The sequence below is a fragment of the Emys orbicularis genome, chromosome 8, assembly GCF_028017835.1.
Source record: "Emys orbicularis isolate rEmyOrb1 chromosome 8, rEmyOrb1.hap1, whole genome shotgun sequence".
Taxonomy (NCBI): Eukaryota; Metazoa; Chordata; order Testudines; family Emydidae; genus Emys; species Emys orbicularis.
The window spans coordinates 103362101-103381950 of record NC_088690.1 but is presented as its reverse complement, the minus strand read 5'-3'; the positions used below and the strand labels follow the sequence as shown (position 1 = coordinate 103381950).

The 19850-nt window shown below is 44.9% G+C and overlaps 1 protein-coding gene across 4 annotated transcripts in view; it reads left to right on the top strand.

The window, feature by feature from the left end:
* Positions 1-13824, top strand: part of TRPC7 (transient receptor potential cation channel subfamily C member 7) — a 116403-nt gene extending 102579 nt beyond the window's left edge. For all 4 annotated transcript variants that reach the window (XM_065409360.1, XM_065409358.1, XM_065409357.1 and 1 more), the window contains 4 exons: positions 4054-4275; positions 7002-7082; positions 12511-12586; positions 13682-13824. In XM_065409360.1, the coding sequence (XP_065265432.1) occupies positions 4054-4275; positions 7002-7082; positions 12511-12586; positions 13682-13824 (522 nt within the window). The remainder of the gene's footprint in view (positions 1-4053; positions 4276-7001; positions 7083-12510; positions 12587-13681) is intronic.
* Positions 13825-19850: the final 6026 nt, after the last annotated feature.

The window sequence follows — 19850 nt, the reverse complement described above, 5'->3', positions numbered from 1 at the left end:
CCCACCCCATCAAGCCCCACTCCCCGAGCCGCAACCACCTTCACCTGGATCCCCTACAGAGTCCCATTGCCCCTGCACCCAGAACACCCCAACGAGCCCCTGTGCATCCAGATCTCCCACTGAGCCTCCTGCACCCAGATTGCCCCACACAGAAACCTCTCACCCCACACCTGGATCCCCACACTCTAAGCCCCTCCACCCTTCGATCCTGTTGGGCTGAGCCTGCCCACCCCCAGCTGCACCTGGCGCAGTGGGACAGGGCCCCGGGGCATTTCTGGGGCAGGCCCAGCCCTTGCTCTGTGTCAGGGTCCGGCGTAACCTCACTGCCAAGTCTCTGTACCGCGGGAGGTGGGGGCTGCAGGGTGATCTCCCACCTCAATGCAGCCAGTGGCCCGTGCTCCCCACTGCCATGCTGGAGCCACATTTATTTATTGACAAATAAAATTTCCAGAATTTTAAAATATTGTGCCCATAATTAATTTTTTGGCACAGAATTCCCTCAGGAGTAAGTCAATAGGGGCTAAATGGGGCAAAGGGAGCACTGCTCCATTGAAGTCAATGAAGTTGCATCTTCATAAGCAAGGGCAGCATTTGGCCCAAGGCCTCCATTTTGTAATATGCCCATTTCTGACAAGCTGCCAAACACAGGGGCATCATCAGAGATGTGTCCTGATGAGCAAGTTGCATTATACATTTTACCATAGTAAAGATGTGAGTACAGATTACTGGCAAACCTATTTTCCCATTGATGCTACTGGCTTCTATATATACCACAATGAAAACAGCTGTAAAGCAGCTGCAGATCGTTTCTTTTCACCCAGTAAACAATCTTGAAATAAGGGTCAGACCATACAAGTATTGAGTAAAATCATAAATGCCACTCGGATCAATAAAGACTGCACTGACCTTACATTTATCTTCAGAAATGTTCTTGGTGTCTTGGCTCACCTTGACAATCTAATAATGGTGAATCATCTTAACTGAGACGTGAACTTGCTTATGTGACGTGCTGACTGATGGAGAACCAAGATGTAATGATGATGAATACAAATAGGACAAACAAGGAAATCAGCTGGTATTTTCTTATAGTTTTCAATTATCAGAAGAGATAAGTGGCCCAAGCTGCTGTTCAGAATATTTTAGTGAATCAGATGATAACCGTTACCTAGGAGTTAAATATTGCTGTGATTAACTTGACACGCAGTTTATTTTGAATGGAAATTACATACCCACTTCCTCGTGCTTTGCATTGAAAATATATCCTTAGATAACTCTATTTATCAGCGAGGCCCAAATATCAGACCATTTTTTGTATGTGTTTCTTTGCCATCCGAAGAAACAGGGCCATATTCAGCACAGCAAATAAAAGGACTGGGGGTACTTCACATCTCAGACTCTCTCTGCCACCTGGTGGAATTCCTAATCCACACAAACATGGCGATTTGGGGCAGGGCCACATGGAGATTTTGAGGGCCTGGGAGCAAAATCTAAAACTGAACCGCGCCCATCCTTCAAAAAATGACCATGGAGATGAGAGTCTAAGGGGGGGGGGGGGCATCAGAGATGGCCCAGGCCTGTGGGGTCTCTGCCCTCCCTGCAGGGATAGGGTGGCTCTGCCCTGTGTGCACCTAGGGGATTGCTTCCAGTCCCTCCTCTGCCTGTGCCGATGGGAGCATTATCCCTGACCTCACTCCTACCTCCGGGGTCTCGGCCTGCCACGTAGCCTGGCTGGCAAGTGTCAAACCGGAGTGGCGCTGTCACCCTGTGCAACAGGTTGCTACACGACTCACTCAAATTTGCCCCAGCTGCCCCTCCATCATTTGGGGGGGCCTGGAGCAAACCACCCTTCCCTCCCCCCCTTGGGCAGCCCTGATTTGGGCTCCTTTGTACTACGATATCATCACGTTTGTCATAGTCACTCTTAAAATCTGCAAAGAGCAGCTCTTTACTTAGCACAGCCCTCTGGGCTTGCCCAAGGCAAGCTCCTTTTCAGGTCACTTGCTACAGAATTTGGGGGTGCCATTTGAACCGCAAGTACAGTGATGTGCTAGAGGTTGAAAGCAAATCTAGCCACCTGATGCAACTGGTCCAAGAAGTCCAGCCACTACTAACTTGCCCATGGTCTAGTCCAGGGGTCGGCAACCTTTGGCACGCGGCTCGCCAGGGTAAGCACCCTGGCGGGCTGGGCCAGTTTGTTTACCTGCCACGTCCGCAGGTTCGGCCGATCGCGGCTCCCACTGGCCGCGGTTCGCTGCTCCAGGCCAATGGGGACTGCGGGAAGTGGCGCGGGCCGAGGGATGTGCTGGCCACGGCTTCTCCTGGTCTAGTCCCTGTGTCAGTGTGTGGCAATGACACCATAGGGAAGAAGTAACGGCCTTTAAAAGCTGTTGCACTCTGTTGGTCATCTGTGCTTCCTATCAGAGTCTCATTTTCCTCTGCTCTTCACCTGCTTTTTTCCCCACGAGGTTTCGTTCTCTCTCTCTCTCTCTCTCTCTCTCTCTCTCTCTGCCATTCTCCTATGGTTTTTTTGCAGTCCCTTCTTAGGGGGCGTGTGAACTCATTAACTCTGGAGTTCAAGTTCAAACCCAGGATGTTTGACAGGTGGAGAAGGAAGGAAGGACAGGTGGTCCCATTCCTAATTGGCACCCGCCACGGGGGAATCCGCCTGCAGCTCCCCTCAGACACCACAGCTCTGTGCAGCTGAAGAGCAGAGCTGCCCGAGCGCTACCGACTTCACGGTTTGCCGGGCAGCCCCCAGACCTCCAGACCCTGCGCCCACGGCTGGGCGCTTCCCCTCCCGGGCTCTGGCTGCGCTGGGGAAGTGCCCGGCCGGGGGCGCAGGGTCTGGAGGTCTGGGGGCTGCCCGGCAAACCGTGAAGCCGGTAGCGCTCGGGCAGCTGTTTCGCATGGCTGGGAGGGAGGAGGGGGAATGCGGGGCGTTCAGGGGAGGGGGCGGAGTTGGGGCGGGGACTTTGGGGAAGGGGCAGAGTTGGGGCAGGGAAGGGGCGGAGTTGGGCGGGGCCAGGGCCTCCTTTTTAAAACCTTAAATATGGTAACCCTAAGCTAGAAGGAATGTGACAGTCAATTCAGCCGGCTGCAAGACTGACATTCTCTCTGCGGTCTTTGACCAGCTGCTCTGTTCAAATCGTGCTCACTGCAAGGTTGCTCTAGAGAAGCCTAGGAACTCGTGACGTTTGGAAACCGCACCTGGCTTAGCAGACAAAGCGTAGGAAGCATGTTGGAAAGGATAATTATCTAATCTTTATTCCTCCTGGGCCTCCACCAGACAGATAGGAACAGGCCCATCTGGGTACTGGGCTCACCTGTCTCCTTCCTCCACACGAGGAACAGCAACTTCTGGAAGGAGCTGGCAGAGGACTGATTATTAATGTCCCCACCCCCAGCCACTCCTTCCCCACAGCAACAGCTGGAGGTACTGGGGGTATGTCAGTGCCTTCCAGCTTACCCCACTGCACTAAAAGGTATCTGCCTGGGGCACTGGACCTACCCTGACTTCTCCCATGTATGTTGCCCAACAGCAGCCCAGAGGAGATTTTGCAGCTTCTTGACATCATCATTCACTCAGCTCTGAAATTGGACTCAGGATTCTTTTTTTGTTTTGTTTTTTTGCTGTATCGCCACTGCTTGCTGGACTCCTTTTCCTACCACTTCAGTCCTTACCTGCCCCATCTGACTCCCCACATTGAAATGAAAGGTAGTACACCCCCAAAATATGTAATTAAAGAGGGCGGTCCTACGTTCAGACCATGGTCTTGCATATTGTCTGTGCGCCAACTGAAAGCAGCTGGAAAAGGTGGTGCATACAAGTAAATACCCAGATTTCAATATAAAGAGGTTAAACGGATTTGGGAGTCATAAATCTGCAAGACTTTTGTATCAGAAACACTCCTGTTGAGTGGCCTTCAGTGACAAGGTTCATACCCTTTCCAGCTAAGTCACCTTTGTGCATCTGTCTGAGTGCTAATGCAATAATACTTCTCAATTCCTTTCAAAACACTAATTCTGCAATTCATTTCCCCTTCCCCACCGCAGGAGGATGCAGATGTGGAGTGGAAATTTGCTCGTGCCAAGCTCTGGTTATCATACTTTGATGAAGGAAGGACTCTGCCTGCTCCTTTTAATCTAGTGCCAAGCCCTAAATCATTTTATTATCTCATAATGAGAATAAAAATGTGCCTCATAAAACTCTGCAAATCTAAGGCCAAAAACTGTGAAAATGATCTTGAGATGGGTATGCTGAATTCCAAGCTACGGGTATGTCATGTGCTTCTTTTCTTTTAACATCCTGAATGTAAATAGACCATCATGTCCTTCGTGGGCCTCAAGGGAAGGAATTTTACTTAGTTCACAGATGAGCAAAAAAAGCTGCTTAGCATTGAACTCTAACTTATTTATTATTGGTAGTACAGTATTACCTGGTGTACAGTATTACTCCTAACTTATTTATTGTTTTTATTACAGTAGCACCTGGAGTCCCTAACCAAGGTAGTGGCCTCCTTGAGTTAGACACTGTGCAGACATCTAGTGAAAGACAGTCCCACCCCAAGGAGCTTATGGGCTAAATAGACTGGGAAGGGGAACAGGTGAAGTGACTTCCCCTAGGAATCACAAAGCAGGCTAATGGCAGAACTGGCAGCAGAAGAATGCAGGTCTCCTGACTCCTACTCCAAGTTCCTATGCTGCCTCTTGAAACCGTTCTTTATATATTGCCTAAATTCTCTTTTTTTTTTTTGTCATTATGTAAAAATCAACATTTAATACCACATCTGATTTTATCATTGGAAGCAGGGTCCCAACCAGGGAATATTAACTTTTCCCAGCAACTTGAAGCCGCAATTCATAGATTCATAGATTCTAGGACTGGAAGGGACCTCGAGAGGTCATCGAGTCCAGTCCCCTGCCCGCATGGCAGGACCAAATACTGTCTAGACCATCCCTGATAGACATTTATCTAACCTACTCTTAAATATCTCCAGAGATGGAGATTCCACAACCTCCCTAGGTAATTTATTCCAGTGTTTAACCACCCTGACAGTTAGGAACTTTTTCCTAATGTCCAACCTAGATTAACAACCTCCCCACTTTCAGATGCCTAATGACAATCATACACAGTAATAGATCGGCCCTGCCTTATCCGCCACCTGTTCATTCTTTTGAAAGAGATGTGTGCTTTGGGACAGCACAACTCCGCTGACTTTGGAACGGGCACATTTGTGAGAGGCAAGTTAGTTTTCCCTCCGTACCAATGAGCTTCTGCATGACAAAATATGAGACACACAGAGAAACATTCCTAAAAAGCTGACACTTTCCAACAGAATTGCTCCTGAAGAAATGTCAGTGTAATTGGGGAGAGCCTGATCCTGTGGAAATATATTATTTGCAGAAATGTCATTGGGACAAAACTGTTCTTAGCAAGCAGATTTTAAAAAAAGCCAAAAAACCCTAGGCAAATCTATTCTCTTCCTTTGCAGCACTTCTGTTGGTTTGGAGTTTTTGAATAAAACGCCCAAAGCGTTTCATCCAAAATTCAGCTGCAGCTGATTTGCCGTGACCATCAAACTCAGCAAAAATTAAAACACGTGACGAGTCAACGTCGTTTAAACTGCACTGACCCTCATTTAACTTCCTCGGCTCAAGCTGGGTTTAAAACAAAAAACAACGTTGGGAACCGAGACCTAAAAAAATGTGTTGGATTTTTGTCTTTGGCTACAGTTGCTGCGCGTGACAGAGGCTGCAGTGCTGCTCTGAGACAGCATCACCAGGAGCTTCAGGGGGCTTGTTAATATTCAGGGGGCATGTTCTAAGTTACTTCAGTGCATGCTTTTACATTTTCCTCTCAGTGTCACTGCACATTTTTAGGCCCTGTGAACTGAAAACTGCCAGCTGCTTCTGCCATTCACAGGACATACGCTGAGGAGAAGGGAGGCTCTGTGGAGCACAGATGTAGAGCAGAAGAGAGGCAGTCACTCTGCCCTGATGGGACCAAAGAAATTCATTGTGTTGGCAAAATAGCAGAGGCAAATAAGAGGAAAGAAGCATAGAAATGAGCTGGGAGGGAAGGAGCCGAAGATTGAGATCAAAGGAATATGCAGAAAGGAGGAGAATAGGAGGAGCTATCAAAGAAGAAGCTGACAATGGGTCAGAGAAAAGCCGAGCCATAGTGGAGATAAGAGGAAGAGCTGAAGCAAGCCTAGTATAGACCAGGACAAGGAAGAATGTAGGAGAGGAATGCAGAGGAGGGCTTTACAGAGCTTGCCATTGTAATCTGCAATGTGTTTCTGTGGCTGATTGGAGTTAATTGATACTATCCGTTGGGTCTGACAAGTAATTTTCTCTTCTCTTTATTCAAAAAGCTATTTTCAAAAGTCAGCCACGATCGCCAAGAAAATTAGAAGTAATTAAGAAAGCACTGCCTCTCGCCTCTTAACACCTGCCTGTCTCAAAGAGGTGTGAGAGGGATACAGTTAAAACACCTTTTGTTTAGACAATATGAGATTGAATTTCTCATCCAATAATTCTTCCGTTCGTTTTGGCAAAGAAATGAGCGGGTTGTCTCCCTCTGCACCCTCCTATAAACTGGCAGAGGCAATGTAGCCTAGAAGATAGAGCACTGGACTAGGTATCAGGAGATCTGCATTCAATTTCTCTCTCTCCCCCTGGGCTGCTGAACGGCCTTGGGCAAGTCACTTCACCTTTCTGTGCCTCTGTTTTCCTGTCTGTGAAATGGGGATGACCTACTTGTCTCCTCTGTGAAGCACTTTGAGATCTTCTGATGAAAAGTGCTATGAACGAGCTAGATATTAATTATATTATTAATTGGGGAATGGAAGTGCTGGTTTTCTTCTGCAGGATCTCCAACCTGCTCACAGAATGCAACATTTTCTAATGTTTGCATAAGACTGTTTAGTCTGAGGCGGAGAGGTTGTTTGGGGAAAGAAGCTGTTACAGATTTAATGTTTCATTATGTTTTATAATTTCAGAAAGTTCGTTTTCAGTCAAGCGCTCGAAATTCAGAAAATTTTACTGTGAAGAAGGCTTATAACAAGCCCGCGAGATATCAGGTAATGACAGTAGAACATCAAGAGCAAGGGAAAAGATCTGTAAGCAAACAAGGTTTATTTGCAAGGCTCAGATTTGTCAATATACAGTGGACTCCTCCATCCTGTGATGTGTCAAGCAATGACCTATGCCAAATCAAAGGACACAGTAGTTTATGGGACTGAGCCCAAACCTTTTAGTTTCACAGTTGCTTACGGCAGCATGGCAGCTACAGAAATACATTTGACATTAACGTGATTGTCATGGTAATTAATTGCCAGTCACTGGTATTGAACTTACAAGAAAAGTTCACCCGAGCTTCATCCTAGACCTAGACTCATTGACAGTGTTTCATTTTGTCATGACACAGTGTTGTCTCTCTAGACTTTACTTTAACTCCCTCGTGTGCTTTCTTTGGCAATATTTTGTCCTATTTAGTTAGATGTGCAATGTGATATGTTACAAAAATAATTATGAGAGCCGTGATGACACAGCTTACTCTCCCCACACTGTGAAATTACCATTGTTGTAAAGTCCTGAGTAGAACTGGGTGAAATGTTTTTTCCAAATTACTTATTTGCCAAAAAATGCAGTTTTGGGTCAACCAAAAACTGATAGAGAATTTAGGGTGAATATGGCCACTAGAAATTTGGAAAAAAGCTTTCAAAAAGGTTGAAATGTTTCAACTTGACATTTATTAAATGAAACACTTTGACTTTTCATTTCAAAATTGCAATTAGTTTTGAAATTTACCTAGATTTCACTAAAAAAAAAAAAAAAAATCAAAAAAGGGTTTTAAAAACCACTCGAAATGAAACTAAACCTTTCATTTTGGGTCAAATGAAATGTTTTATTCACCCTGAAACAATTTCTTTGTCAGTTTTTGTTTTGGTGAGAAAACTGAAAAATTGTCATTTTGGATTGACTGAAAACAATTTTATTTCTTTTTTTTTAGAATTTTTCAGTTTAGACACCCAACCAAAAAATCAATTATTCACCAAGTTCCTGTCCTGAGAATTTATGCTTCTGGTAGACTTATTTTATGTGGAAACAGTGGGTTATGTATGTAGTAGCAAAATCTCCAACTAAACAGGTACATGGTTAACATCTACACATATCAAGTATTTGTAAATTGTTAACAGGGTTAAGGAAAGGAATTGGTTAGTGGGATAAAAAGGTATAAATATGTGTAGTAAATACTAGATATTGGGTAACATTTTCAAAAGTTTTTAAAGGTATTCAGGGCCTAAAGATGTAGATAGATGCCTAATATGATGTTCAAAAGCAACTAGGTGCCTAACTCCCCTGGAGTTGAACATCCCATTAGGTATCTATCTACATCTTTAGGCACCTAAAAACCTTTTAAAATATGGCCCTCTGTGACAGAGCCAGAAATTGACCCCAGATCTCCTGAGTCCCATTCCAGTGTCTTAACCACAAGACCATTTTTCAGTCTCCTTTGCCCCAGCAAGATAAAGTCTATAGAAGGTACTTGAAAAACTGAAGGAACAAAGAGTATTTGAAGGTAGGGCCAATAAATACATAAAGAAGATTGATTTCTGCCTAGAAGGCAATAACTTACGAATTAAGGTCTGCTCCTGAAACTCTTTCTTAGATGAGTATCACACCATTGAAATCAATGGAACTATTTGGGTGAGCAAGGTCTGGAGGGTTGAAAATTATGATGACTTTCTTGACCAGTAACTATGTGGTTGAGAAGCCATTTCACTTACAGTAGCAAAGAACCCAGAAGGGGTGGTAGATGGCAATAGAGATGCAAAGCCACAATACAATATTAAGGCAAAAATACACAGTAGCATTGCTGGAGATATTGCAAGGGATGTCTCCAAAGGCTGCAAAATGATATCCACCCCTCAGATTCTTGATAAAGAATAGTTACATTTGCATTACTTCTGTTCAGTATCCTTACAACGGTATATTCTCTGGTATAGTTGGCACCATGAAGATCTTGACCTTTGCCACCTGTAGCTACATGGCATGTAGAGTACTACTCATTGTAAATATAGACTGTACTGCAAATACTGTGGCTGGCCCAGGTAAATACTCTGTGATGGTAAATGTCAAGAAGATAATGGCATTCGTTATATGTTGATTCCTTGTTTTCCTGCAAGTTCCCTATTTTTGTCTCCTATTTTGAAAATTGTTTCTGTTGGGATCTAGTATTTCCCCACTTTCCCCAGAATGTTCCTCAATTTATGTTTTCTCAGGTGGCAACACGTCTTCCATCTGGATTGAACTACCTTGGCCATCTCCAGCATACAGTATGTGCACTGCGTCTCATATATATTCCCTTAACTGACCCACCTGGTTAGAGAGAGATCTCGTCTATAGAAAGACACAGTCCTAAACATTCCACATTCCATCACTAGATAACACATATACAAGTAACTGGATTCTTTTTTGTCATTCACATGCCTTTATATTGCTACAGTTCACATCTAGTTACTTAATGATCAGGAAGAAGGGGTGGGGTGGTTTTGGTTTTGCTTTGGTTTAGGGGTTTTTGTGCCTCAAAACCTTTGGGGGGATTGCCAGTGACATTTAAAGCAACAGGATTTCTTCTTGTTCAGTGGGCAGATGGGCCTGAATCTAGGTTTTATGGGTAGGATGCTCCTGTGATTAGCGCGCTAGCTAGGGTCTTGGGAGACTTGGGTCAAGTTCCCTGCTCTGTTACAGACTACTTCTGTGAGGTTAGGCAAATTACTTACTCCCTGTGTCTCAGTTACCCATTCATAAAATGGGGATGATAGAACTTCTCTGCCTGTCAGGGATGATGTGAGGATCAGTATATTTTAACAATTGCGAGGTGCTCAGATACTAAGATGGGGGGGACATTTGAGTGCCTTAGGCAGATAGATGTTAAGTTGCTGTTGTTCCCCACCATTTTTTATCCAAAAATGACAAAACTGCTCAAACAGACCACCGTAAAATGAATGCCTTTCAGTCCCAATGGGAGTAGCCATTCGCATCATTACACAGAAGCCAGGTAACATGCCTCAGTCATTCATAGTATTGTAAGTAGAGTGAAGACCGTGAGAGCTTTCTTAGCCCTATCCTAGATTTTCTGTGGGAGCAGGAGCAAGATCCGGAAGGCAAGTCCAGTTCCTGCCTTTAAGGGTATGGAGGCTCCCCAGGCACCCGAACGAGTGTGGTTCTGCTGCACGAAAGGAGAGGGCTGTGTATGCATGCATGCTGAGAAGGTGCAGACAGAAAATTCAGCTTGGGAGCGGCTCCTTGCATGGCAGCAGGCAGGGGCAGGAGAGGACGGGACATGAGCAGTCCAAGGGAGTTAGGGATAGTTGGTCTAGAGTATCTGCCATTGTCTGGATTCTCCTTTCTTGTCCCTATGAAGAAGGGCAACAGAAGGTGGACTGTATCCTCTGGTGTCAGAGTCCTCTTCCCTGGTCCTTGTGCATCTGCCCAGTGATCAGCCCAGTGACTGAGGTCAGGCACCGGGCACAGGCTGTGCCCCTCAGTGACTAATGCTCAACATCATTGTCCAGGCACAGTAACCCCCCTTAAAGTCTTTTCAGCTGTGTGGCTGTTTATAAGATTATAAATCTAAGGGTCAAACAAAGTAAACTCAGTAAATAAGAGATGTAATTGCCTCCTGTGATGAATCAATGAAGCGACTCCCAGGAGCAGGGACTGTGGTAATTTAAGATGAAGGTAGACGCAGATGGTCTTTTCCCTTTCTAGTGTCTGCATGCTCGAAAAAGGGATGTCAATGCAGCTCTTCTTGAAGGCAGATGGAGAATATCCCTCAGTTAGACAGGAAAAGATCCAAAAATCCTGGTTGGAGTTACATCATCATCAGAGCCAAATCCCAAAGGGACGTAGCCTCCTTGCAGATTGAGCACCACCTGCACTGATCGTTGGGTTGAAGTTCCCCCCAAGAAACAAAACATTTTGGGCTCAATCATGCCATTTGGATGCTGCCTCATGGTGGGGAACTTCAGCCCCCTGGTGGAGCAGAAGGGGGAACCCTGCAAGGGGGCCTGATAAGCTTCCATTACTCCACTTTGCATGAGGAAATTCCTCCCAAGCAAGAACACATACACTTCCATATCAGTTTTACACGCTCAAATGTAGATTAATCATGCACTTGGGCACCCAAATGAGCTATTTAGGTGTCTAAAAATAGATATGCCTAACTTTGGACTCTTAAAAGGTAGTCCCCTGGGGTCCATGTACACTGCAATAAAAGACCTGTGGCATGGCCATGGCTGGCCCAGGTAAGCTGACTTAGGCTCGCAAGGCTTGGGCTGCTGAGCTAAAAATTGCACTGTATGCAATTGGGCTCAGGCTGGAGCCTGAGCTCGGAGACCCTCCCCTCTTGTGGGGGTCTCATGTCCTGAGTTCCAGCCCAACCCTGAATGTCTACACTGCAATTTTTAGCCCCGCAAACCCATGTCAATTGACCTGGGCTTCGACACTTGGTGCCGTGGGGTTTTTGTTGCAGTGTGGACATACCCTGGGAGGTCAGTCCCTTTAATCCTTTTGTCATGTTTGCTGCCCATCTTCAGCTCTCCAGTCTATCAATGTTCCCCCCCCCCCATACTGAAGAAGACTCCACAGGACTCCAGTTGTAGCCTAGTGTAAAGCATAAACTGCCTTAGGACTTCTTTTATACCTCTATGTATAAACATAGCTTCAGCGCTTTTGCAACAGCATCACATTGCAAGCTCATATCTGATTTGTTGTCTGCTCTCATTCCTATATATGTCTGTACTTCTTTCTATCCAATAATCTTCTATTTCATACAGCTACATGGTATTCTTTTTTGCTGTGTATATTAAATACGTGCCATTTTTCTAAGGTAATTCTTGTTCATTTTAATCCTTTTTTCCAACATTGTTGGATCTTTCTGACTCTTCTCTCTATCCTTCAGTGAGTTTCCTGTTTCCTAGTTCTCCTAGCCCCTGATCCAACACCCACAGGAGTCAGTGGGAGTCTTTCCCTTGACTTCAGTAAATTTGGGATCAGGCACTTAGTTCAAAGTAATGAGTGAATTTTATAATGTCATTAATAAACAACTTATTTTTTCATCCAGATTTTTTCTTATGAATACTTTAAACAGCAACCTACATCCCCAAAACCTAAACTTGATCCCACTTCTTAGTTTGATATTTAACCATTTGTAGTTACTTTGCATTTATGGGCTATCCACCAAATTCGGATGTGTCCCACAGTATTCTTTGATCTGCCTTTCTTGTGGGATGCTCATTAAATATTTGTTGTTCAACTATTATAACACAAAGTGCGTAATTATAAAGGTAAGATCCTGGCTCCACTGAAATCAATAGCAAAACTCTGATTGATCCAGTGGAGTCAGGATTTCATCACTCTGTAGCTCAAACTGTTCATAATAGATCTAGAATTACAGACAACCAATATCATACCGTTTAACCATTTTTATTCACTTTTCAGAAAATAATGAAGCGTCTTATTAAGCGATATGTCCTGAAGGCTCAGGTTGATCGAGAGAATGATGAAGTCAATGAAGGCAAGTGGCTTTTACAATTCACGATGTTACAATCACTAAAGCTGAAATCAGGCATCTCCATTCAGTTCCAAACTGATATGTCAAATCATAAATCAGATGGGTGAGGCAGTCTGGGGCAGCTTCTGGAGAGGCAGCATGCACAGGCATACCCTGGTGGGCATAGATTACTTCAAACCATCTTTGTGGCCTGGCAATTTTGGCCCTTTCTGTGGGCTGAAATGATCTCCGCTATAATTTAGGTTGTCTAGGGAGCTTCTCTAAGTTACAGCAGACCTACCCTTGGAGTTGTCCAGAATCACCATAGTGGACCCACCTCCTCTTTCCTCTCAGCCCTTGGCTAACCCCCTACACTAGGGCTTGTGAAGGGACCTGTGTAAGGCAGCTTCCAACTGTCCTACCCAGTGCCTGCACTAGACAAATTCTCCCCCAGTTGGTTAAGAGGCTTTCCTAGACCCCGTACATCATCATGGTGGCATACAGGGGTCAGAGCAGAGGACAGAATCCTGCCCAATATCTCTGCTAAGCTTTCTATACTTTACATCACAAACACATCTTTTATTTGCCTAGGGCACCTACAGCACCATTCCATCATACAGCCAAGGCCACCCTTTTTTCCAACAGACCCATACTTCTTAATGGCACATTACACTGTACATTCATATGGGCCTTAGAAAGCCCCTTTTAAAAACGCTGTCCTGAGCTGTCCCCTCTGCAGCTGGAAGGGATGGAATCCGTGTAGTTTCCTACTCAGTATATATGGAAAAGGGAATGCTGGCGAGGGAATGGTCTCTCTGAAGCATTATTCTGAATCCTAAAAAGCCGCTGTGTAGCTTGGGAATCTGTGTGTGGTGAAGAGTGGGCTTGGAAAGAACAAGTACTCTCCACACATTACTATTGTTAGCAGTATTAATGGAGTTCGTTTCATTAAGTCCGTGGGGGGAATTTTGTGTAACTGCTACTCTATGGAGGTTCCCACACATTTAGTGCTAAGCCCATAGTTTGCATTCCCAAATGAGCTCATTCTTCAGAATTAAAACACGGCGATGACTTGTTTAATTCAGTCTCATTTACAAGAACTTTTTTTTTTCATCGTAGGAGAACTTAAAGAGATTAAGCAAGATATTTCCAGTCTCCGCTACGAGCTTCTAGAAGAAAAGTCAGAAGCTACTGGAGAGTTAGCAAGACTAATACAGCAGCTGAGTGACAAGTTTGGGAAGAACTTAAATAAGGACATTTGATGGTGAACAAAGAGAAAGACAACTAGTTTTCTAAACATTATTTGATATTTCAACCAGCATTTTAAGGGAGCAAAAACAGTGCAAGAGATGCGTACTGAGTCCTCAACTTTTGCCACCTAAGAAATATTGGTGAGGGCCCTGTGCATTAGAATATGTTTTTGGGTGAAGCCAACAATCAGTTAATATCTTTACGATATAAAGGTGACATTTGGGTATAAAACAAGCCCATTGACATCAGAAATAAATGCACCATCTCCAAAAGATAATCATACTTATATTAGATACCCAAAGCACCTTTTAAAAAAGGCAAACTGCCAAATCCTTAGCTGGCATGAATCAGCATAGTTCCATTGAAGTCAATGGAGCCAAACTGATTTCTATCAACTGGAGATCTGACCCATTACATCTAGGGCTTAGATCTGGGTGAACCCTGCAGAATAATATTCCACAAACATTCATTAAAACTTTTAAACAAATTCACCTTCACTTAGAGGTGTGCACTCCTTTTGTGCTCGCTTTCCACGGACACCCATGAAATTGAGTTAGAACAGCACTGAGGTTAATGGAAAGCAAATGTGAAAACACATAGTAAAATGTAGTGAGCTCAAATTGCCTTCCTACGAGGATTTATACTAGAAACTTCATTTTAAGAGTTAACTCATTCAGTCAAGGAAGAATAACAATACCATGTGACTTGTGACCAATCACAATGAGGCAACTCAGCTCAGATTTTGAATGTCAAATGGCAAGCCATAGCATCTATGAAATTCACAAAGAATGTTGCTGAATGCTTTCAAACTATGAATACATTGGGGGGGGAACCACCTCAAGCTGGCTGGGGACATTCTGTCAACAAAAAAGGGGAATTTGTCAAAAAAGGATTTGCTAGGAGTTATTTGCTCAGCCATAGTAAAGAAAAACAGGGAGAAGTTTTAAAAATTAAACCAATTTACAAGCTGCAGTGGTACAAAGTCCTCCGGTTGTATTCTTACAAGGGAAAAGTTCAGAACATGATGCAGCTGGAAACTCAGCTGCTTGTTTATTTGGTGTTTTAAGCTGCTCAAAGCACACCTTATTACTTTGGAAACACTAAACTGTACTGTTTGTTTACAAGGTGCACCTATGAGATGACCATTACATTTAGATATCAGCTAAGAAAAATAAGCAGAATCAGAAGGTGACCTGTGATCAGTTCTTAAGTGCCAGATGAGAACACAGATAGCCTAGTAGAGTAATAGTTATATTTGTAAAAAAAGAAAAATAAAAACAAAAAGAAAAAAGTGTACTGTAGGTAGACCTGTTTAGAGAAAAAAAAATCAAAATAATGTATTTTTACCTTTAATAAGATTATCTTGTATACTGTAATATTTTTACCTAAAAATGAGGGGGGGAAATAAAATTACCTCACAATATTTGTTGTACCTTGAGTGACATATTTGTCTGATGTTTTAAATACCCCCCACATAGAAGTTTCACTGGCTTTTGACAATGTGTGAGCAGGACCAAAGTTACATACACTAACAGCCTACTGCTGATGAGAGTCGAAAAGCATCATAGTATAATTATAGAACTAGAATTTCTGGAACTCTTCATAGTCTGCACTCTGAATAACTCTGTAAGGGTGATACTTAGTTTGAAATCACTGTGTTGAGATTCATACATGAATGTGTGGACACCTACTGAGACGGTAAAACATAAATGAGATAACTTCAGTCATGTCTATTTGTGCTACTGAATTTCTAGTTGGAAATAAAATGGGTAACATTATTTGGACTAAGTTTAGAGAAGAATTGGCTGAAAAGACAACTGATGCTATCTTCCCTGGATGTGACCTGTCACCTGACATGCTACAGTGTGCCAGTACACATTAGCATTTTCCACTGCTGTTATTCACAATGAGGGGAAATGGCTTTGCTTTACAATCACCTGCAATGCAATACCGTGATCAAATTCTCACCGCACGGTGTTCGCCAGGAAGGCAACACATAATAGCACTGTATAACAGTTTTTCTTTTAACGTGTAAATACCCATGATTATTTTGAGCTACCTTCCTCTGCCTAAACCTATGAATATTGCTCATATGAAGTGCTTAGTTTTCACTTTGAAAAGAGAAATGATTTAGCCAGACCGTGTTTATCAAGAAAAGGGTTTTCAAAAAGACTTTGGAATGATGGAATATAGTCATCCGTGATACTCCAAAATAATACCATCATATCACATGGACCACTTCCAGTTACTGCCCTGTGCATTTCAGGCAAAAATTGTGAATTGCCAGTGGTGCTGTCAGGGCTGGCTCTAGGTTTTTTGCTGCCCCAAGCAAAAAATGTTTTGGCTGCCCCCCACCCCAGCCCTGGGGTCTCCCTCTCCCCCCCCTCCCCCGCAACTGCACCCTCCTGCCGCCCCAGCCCTGGGTCACTGGTAACTCGCTCCCAGGGCGGGTCATTCAGCAGGAATTTTGGATGTGCACAGAACACAGACAGGATTGGTTCCCATATGGTTACAGAACTGCAGTAAAGTGGAACAATTTTCAGCTTGTGTGACTGCAGGATATCTGGATGCATATTATAAGACTGTCCTACATAAATGAGGAAAAGTTGAGGTGCCTTTATTATTCTTTTGTTCCACTCTTTGTTTCTATGGGGAATGCACTATCACGGTCTTCCTTTTAAACAAATAAAACTAAAACTTAAAAAAAAAAAAAAAAAAAAAGCAATGGCTGTTGAAAATAGCAATTCCAGTCCTAATAATCACTGGGAAGCATTTCTTGCTCAATTTATTCTACTTTTTCTACAGCAAGTTACAGTGGATCAGTATATTTGATTTGGGAGAAATGAAGTAACAGCTGCCCAAATTGAGCTTGAGCACTCCTGAATTTTGAGGGTGTTCAAATCTGGAAGGCAGGTGCTAGATTCCCTTTCTGAATATTAGCTATATCTGGAAAGGAAAAGTCAATTTCTGCTTCCATGGCTCAGAAGTAGAAATCCTCCTAAGTGCCTGGTACTGTATCTAAAGCTGCCCAGGTCCAGAGCCTCCCCTCCCTTACTTTTCATTTTAAATTCTAGTGGGATCCACATACCTCCCTTGCTAGGCTTCAGATAGAGAGGCGCACCGTCCATTTAGTCCCCACAATTCCTTCTTTGGGGGGAGAGCCCAGGGCTGGGGCGGCAGGAGGTGCGGGGGGGGGGGGGAGAGCCCAGGGCTGAGGCGGCAGGGGGTGCGGGTGGGGGGAGAGCCCAGGGCTGGGGGAGCAGGGGAGTGCAGGTGGGGGCCAGAGCTGGGGCTGCAGGGGGTGTGGGCAGGGGAGGGCCCAGAGCTGGGGTGGCAGGAGGTGCGGATGGGGGCCAGAGCTGGGGCGGCCGGGGATGCGGGGGGGGGGGGGGAGAAGAGCCCAGGGTTGGGGTGGCAGGAGGTGGGGGTGGGGTGAGAGCCCAGAGCTAGGGCGGCAGGGGGGTGCAGGTCAGGGGGGAGAGCCCAGGGCTGGGGCGGCAGGGGGGTGTGGGGGGTGGGGGAGAGCCCCGGGCTGGGGCAGCAGGGGGTGCGGAAGAGCCCAGGACTGGGGCAGCAGGGGAGTGCAGGTGGGGGCCAGAGCTGAGGCGGCAGGGGGTGTGGGCGGGGGAGAGCCCAGGGCTGGGGTGGCAGGAGATGCGGGTGGGGGGAGAGCCCAGGGCTGAGGCAGCAGGGGGGTGCAGGTGGGGGCCAGAGCTGGGGCAGCAGGGGGTGTGGCCGGGGGAGAGTCCAGGGCTGGGGCAATACAGGGGTGCGGGGGGGAGCCCAGGGCGGGGGGAGGGGGCAGCAAAAAACCTAGAGCTGGCTCTGTTCCTACCATTCACAGCAAGCTGCAGATTTCAGTGCCATATTCCTTCCCCCACCCTTTCCTGTTGCTAGTGGCCAAGGGAATGCTGGGAAATGTAGTTCTTTCCCTGCTCCAGGGCTGGCTCTATAAGCAGGGAGCTAACCAAGGAACCACAGCTCCCAGGGCCCCCTGTTGGTTCTCAGCTCCCATGCTGGATTCTTGCGCCCCTTGCAAATCTGCCGCCCCAAGCAACTGCTTGCTTTGCTGGTGCCTAAAGCCGGCCCTGGGTGCTGTCATGAAATCAGGTGCAAAATCACATGCCTACTCATTTGCATTCAGACAGTAAGACGATTGCCACTCTATCATCTATATTACATCTAAAATTGTGCAATTAGAGTCATAGTTATAGAATTTTAGGCCAGAAGAGACCACCACAGCATCTAGTCTGATTTGTACATCACAGGCCAGCAACACCACCCAGAGTTTGCACACTAAATCCAAGAGCTGAAATTACACCAAGGAATTACAGCCCTTGGGAGACTAAATTCTAATTCTAATTATGCATGGCTTGATCCAAAACCCAATGACAATAATGGGAGTGTTTCATTTGACTCCAATGGGCTTCGGATCAGGCTCTAAGAGATGAAAATTGCAGTCAATGAACATTCTGACAAGGCCGATTAGTGCTGTAATATGAATAGCTTTGTTGAACTTCTGCGCAGAGGCTTTCATATTTCCATTCAGTTACCACCTGCTTTTCTAATATGTAAATGTAGCGCTGCAGGTCTGTCATAACCAGGTAGTTAACTTATTGTTCTGCATGCAGTAATTTCCCATAAATGATCATAATACCACTGTGGATTTCAAGCGGCGAATAAAAGAAGGGTAGGGAAAGTTCTGTAAAAAGAAAAATACCCACAAGTCTTCACCCAGATTTGAAAATAAATTTGAGTTTGTTGTAATTGCTTCCCTTTTGTGTTCACTCTCGATGACCTATCAAGAGATTGAGAGCTACGCAGATGAATGCTCCTGGAATGCAATTTTTAAGCTTGCATGCTTCAGATATTTTGTATGGGGGGAGACATCAGTTGACACAACTGAGTAACCAGTTTCTCAAAACCCCTGATTAGACTGTTGGCTCAGAGGCAGCTAAAGAAGTCAGCCAAGGCTCAGAATGGAGCTTTTTTTTTAAAATTGGTAAAAAAAATTAGTGGTTGAGGGTTTTATCAGTTGTATAAAATGTTTCTGCATTGCCCAAACTTTTTTTTTTTTTTTTCATGAAGCAATTCAAAACTGAAACATCCTCTTTCAATTGATCGGAAGAAAAAAATGTTTTTTTCGTTTAAATATGATTTGAATTGAATCAAAACAAGTTTCTGTTCTTTTCATTCAAAAACCAAACTTTTTGTCACAGATGGTTTTGCTGAAAAGCATAGCAAAGGAGGCTAATGCCTGAAAACTGAAACATTAAGGTGAGTGGAAGTGGGTGTGTATATGGATCACAGTGCATTTGTCTCAATCAGCTAGTGATGGACAGCAACGCCACCCCTACTGGGCAGTGCTTCTTTGCCAAAAGCACTTCGCCTCTTTCTTGTGGTTTAGGTGGAGTTGGTTGAAAAACATGATGAGAGGGGGAAATAATGTAAATGTTTGTGAAACTTTGTCTGCTCTTTGTCAAAACCTTCCTGGCCACCATCACCATTTGTCATAGATTAAGCCCAGCGCCCCTGGACCACAGCAGGTGAATCCAATCCAGCTAATTAAAGAGGGTTGGGCTACACCTGTGTCTTTAAAGGGCTGCTAGAGGAGGAAGGATTGAGAGAGAGGCTGAGCCCTGGGGAGGAGAAGCCACACTGGAGTGGAGCTAGTTCCTGTAATGGGTTGCTGGAGCAAGGGGTCAGGGGCTTAGGGAAGCAGCCCTGCAGATGCTGCTCCAGGAAAGGAGCAGATGTGACTGAGGCTGGGAAGCTGCCTGGAGCAGAGGCCCAAGGACTGAGTTAAAACTGTTTCCTGTTTGTTTGATAAACCTCCTTGACTGAGAGTGGGCGTGGCAGGGCATGCTCTGGAGCCAGGGCGAAGCATGGCTCGATGACACCATTGCTGGCCTCGACACCATCACCAGGGATTTAGCAGAACTAGAAGAGCTATCACTGATATGGGTGGAGAATGTCTCCCTGAATAAGGTCCATGGGGAATGGATCTATACTGGAGAACCACTTGGACATTCAGAGT